Source organism: Stomoxys calcitrans, chromosome 1 (genome assembly GCF_963082655.1).
Source record: "Stomoxys calcitrans chromosome 1, idStoCalc2.1, whole genome shotgun sequence".
NCBI classification, from domain to species: domain Eukaryota; kingdom Metazoa; phylum Arthropoda; class Insecta; order Diptera; family Muscidae; genus Stomoxys; species Stomoxys calcitrans.
In genome coordinates, this window is record NC_081552.1 from 4,019,063 (window position 1) to 4,022,819 (window position 3,757).

The following is a 3,757-nucleotide window of genomic DNA, read 5'->3' on the forward strand; positions in this document are numbered from 1 at the left end:
TCTCTGTTTCTGTCTTTGCTGACTGTGTGAGCAGCCAGATGTTTATTCCCATGACTTTCTGGTTGGAGCAACCTCTTGGATCCATTCAAATCCCCGTCAACGTAGCCGGACTATATCTCAATTTTTCTAAATGCAAAGAGATAAAGCTAAAAAGAAAACAGGACAGATTGGTTCTTCTTCTTCTTCTTTGTTTTTACTAACCATCAAGTGCCTGATAATGTCAGTCAGGAAATCGGTTTACCTAATATTTTCGAAAACTGAACATCTTTTTATCCAATTTGAATATTTCTCCACTTTGGTTAGGGTTTCTCAATGAAACGATCGCCCGACTTGTACTGAGTTAGTTGATTGTATTCATTTGTAAAGTGTTGAATAATCACATTGGGAGCCTGTTTTTGAGAAAACTACCTTTTGTACGGCTATTTCAAGAATAATCTACTTTTGGTACGACCTTTTCAAAATTCCCAACGGTAACCCTGGATAAGCTTGCCTTGAGCTTCACACCATTCCATTCCCCAATAAATGGCCGGCTCATATTAAATCTGTTGTATCTGTTGTCTGGCTTTTGTTTGATTTATTATTTAAATAAATACATACATATATAGAGTTACATACGTACATACATATATTATTAAATTATCCTATGCTAAACAATAATAATAATAATAATAAATTCATTTTTAAAATGATTTTCGCGCACCGCCTTCTCTCTCGCGACTCTCCTCAGGTGATCATATGTCAACTTAACAATTAAAGCTTATCACTAATCACAAAAAAAAACAAACAATCAAACAAAAGTGATTGACTGAAATAAAACAAATCAACCACCGAATGATCCTCTGGACGATTGCACGGGGGCTATATTCGCTACCGTTGAATTGCGCTGAGCTTCAATGGCTTTGTGGTTAACAAACCAGAATGGTTGCTGGTCCAAGGGCAGTTTGCTTAGTTTGTTGATCAATTCCTGATCGCCATGCGCATCCAGAGGGTGCACGGGATTTGGGGTGGTGGAAGTGGTTGATGCAGAACCGGAGATCGCATTTGAGCCATCTGTTTCGCCAAAGCGATCGGCAAATGAGACTGCACCTGCATTTTCGGCATTTGGTGTTGCTGCCGCAGAAAATCCACTTCCACTCGAACCACTTGTCGATGTTGATGGTCTATTGATGGGTGTGTACACCGATACGGGAGTTACCACAAACCCTGTTGGAGGTCTTTGCGGCTGGCCATAGGGTATTTGATTGCTGATGGGAGCTTCGCCTTCTCCAAAACGATCTTGGATTTCTGGTTGTGTCACCACCACTACGTTGTTGTTATATTTATCCTTCTGATTCAGGCCGTTTGGAGGGCGGCTACCAGCAAAGGGGGGTCTTTGAGCCATGGTGTTTTGCAGCAATACGAATACACCGAACAAAATGCAGATTAGTACTTTTTTGCTAAATGCTGTCATTGTGGGCTAATTTATGTCGTTTTTTATTTTAGATTGGCGATTACTATTGCGATCTTATTTCAAGTAAAAAAAAACTTAACACAATTTATTTTGTTTTGTTTTGTGGGGAAAAGAAAACTTGTTTCTCGAACTCTTGACTAATGTTGTGCAAAGCGCAAATTTGTGGGATCCGTTGTTTGGCTGAGTTGTCACTTTCACGTCGTCTCGTGGGGAACTACTGCGAGTTGGGCCATTGGGATGCTTATAAATACGAAGCTGGTGTCTCTCAATTGATCTTCCCAAAAATCCAAGATGCTCAACCTCGTTCTCTTCTTCGTTTTGGGGTTACTCATCGCTTAAGATTCGGATGCTTGCTTGAGTATCTCATTGACTGTTTGACGCACCAAACAGATGCTACTGCGGTAAATTGTCGTTTTGTTTTATTTAACTCTCGTGTGTGTGCGTGTGTGTTTTTATTTTTTGTTGTTTTGTTTTATTTTATTTTCGCATTTCCAACGAAGCAACAAATTGAAGTCTTAAATGCCGACTCACACCCATTAATAGAAGTTGAGAGGATAAAGGGACTAACTCAAACATTATTGCACCCACAAAAAATTGCTTAGAAAACGAAATTTGTAATTTAAAAGGAAATGCTGAGAACGATTTTGTAACTCGCACGGAATTCCTAACTTAGATTTTAGATTTCGAGGTTACTTTTTATACCCACCACCATAAAGAATATATATTCTTGATCGTCTCAACATTCCGAGTCGAACTAGCCATGTCCGTCCGTCTGTCGAAATCACGGTAGCGGTGTACAGATACATTACATTGATGTTGGTCATTGGGGATTGCAAATGGGCTATATCGGTTGAGATTTGAATATCTCCTGATCTCCCGATTTGACTTCTTGAGCCCCATGGAAGCCGCAATTTTTGTCCGATTTGACTGACATTATGCATGCCGAGTACTGTTCCGACTTCTAATACAACATTTCCTTTGAATATAATCAAATCGTTACAAAGCATTATATTAATGCCATAAAAATTTGCAAAATTTTGTTCGGGCTGCGAAGGGCGCTAGTAAAATTCAACAAAAATCCGTTTTCATGTATGAAATATGTCTTATGGTGTTCAGGATATACGCCTATTCAATGTCATTCCGTTTGCAACACATCGAAAAATCCATTTCCGACCCTTTATGGTATATATATTCTTGATCAGCGTGAAAATCTAAGGCGACCTAGCCATGTCCGTCCGTCTGTCTGTTGAAATCTCGCTAGAGTCTTTAAAAATAGAGATACTGAGCTGAAATTTTGCACAGATTTTTTTTTTTATGCATAAGCAGGTTAAGTTTGAAGATGGGCTATATCGGACTATATCTTCATATAGCCCCCATATAGACCGATCCGCCGATTAAGGGTCTTTGGCCCATAAAAGCCACATTGATTATCCGATTTTGCTGAAATTTGGGACAGTGAGTTGTGTTAGGTCAGTCGATATCCCAGTTCAGTTTGGCTCAGATCGGTCCAGATTTGGATATAGCTGCCATATAGACCGATCTCTCGATTTAAAGTTTTGTGTCCACAAAGGAATTATGTTAGGCTCTTCGACATACTTCTGCAATATGGCACAGATCGGTCCAGATTTGGATATATCTGCCATATAGACCGATCTCTCGATTTAAAGTTTTGGTTGGGTCAACAAAGACGCATTTATTGTCCGATCACTCCGAAATTTGGGACAGTGAATTGTGTTAGGCTCTTCGACATAGTTCTGCAATATGGCCGATTTGAAGTTTTGGGTCCACAAAAGACTCATTTATTGTCCGATGTCGCCCAAATTTGGGACAGTGAGTTATGTTGGGCCCTTCGACATCCTTCATCAGTTTGGCTCAGATTGGTCCAGATTTAGATATAGTTGCCATATAGACCGATCTCTCGATTTAAGGTTTTGGGCCCATAAAAGCCGCATTTATTGTCCGATGTCGCCCAAATTTGGGACAGTGCTTAGTGTTATGCTCTTCGACATTTTTCTGAAACTTGCCCAAATCGGTCCAGATTTGGATATAGCTGTCATATAGACCGATATCTCGATTGTAAGTCTTGGCCCCATAAAAGGCGCAATTGAACAATGACTTGTTCTTGTAAGTATTTGGTCTAAATTGGATCATATGGCTATATATGGGGCATAAGGTATGCATTTTTCACCCGATTTTGACGAAAGGTGGTTTACATATATACCCGAGATGTTGGGTATCCAAAGTTCGGCCCGGCCGGACTTAACCATAGGATGGGGGTATACTAATTTCGTTATTCTGTTTGTAACT

General features: G+C 39.8%; 1 protein-coding gene across 1 annotated transcript; it reads right to left on the reverse strand.

The window, feature by feature from the left end:
• Window positions 1–536: 536 nt before the first annotated feature.
• On the reverse strand, window positions 537–1,689 carry LOC106084734 (uncharacterized). The gene has a single exon (XM_013248637.2). It carries the CDS (start codon window positions 1,448–1,450, stop codon window positions 821–823), a length of 630 nt encoding a protein of 209 aa, XP_013104091.2. The 5' UTR covers window positions 1,451–1,689; the 3' UTR covers window positions 537–820.
• Window positions 1,690–3,757: the final 2,068 nt, after the last annotated feature.

What these genes read in the sequence shown, in the direction of transcription:
- LOC106084734 (XM_013248637.2), bottom strand. Translation starts at nt 1,450, where the DNA reads ATGACAGCATTTAGCAAAAAAGTACTAATCTGCATTTTGTTCGGTGTA.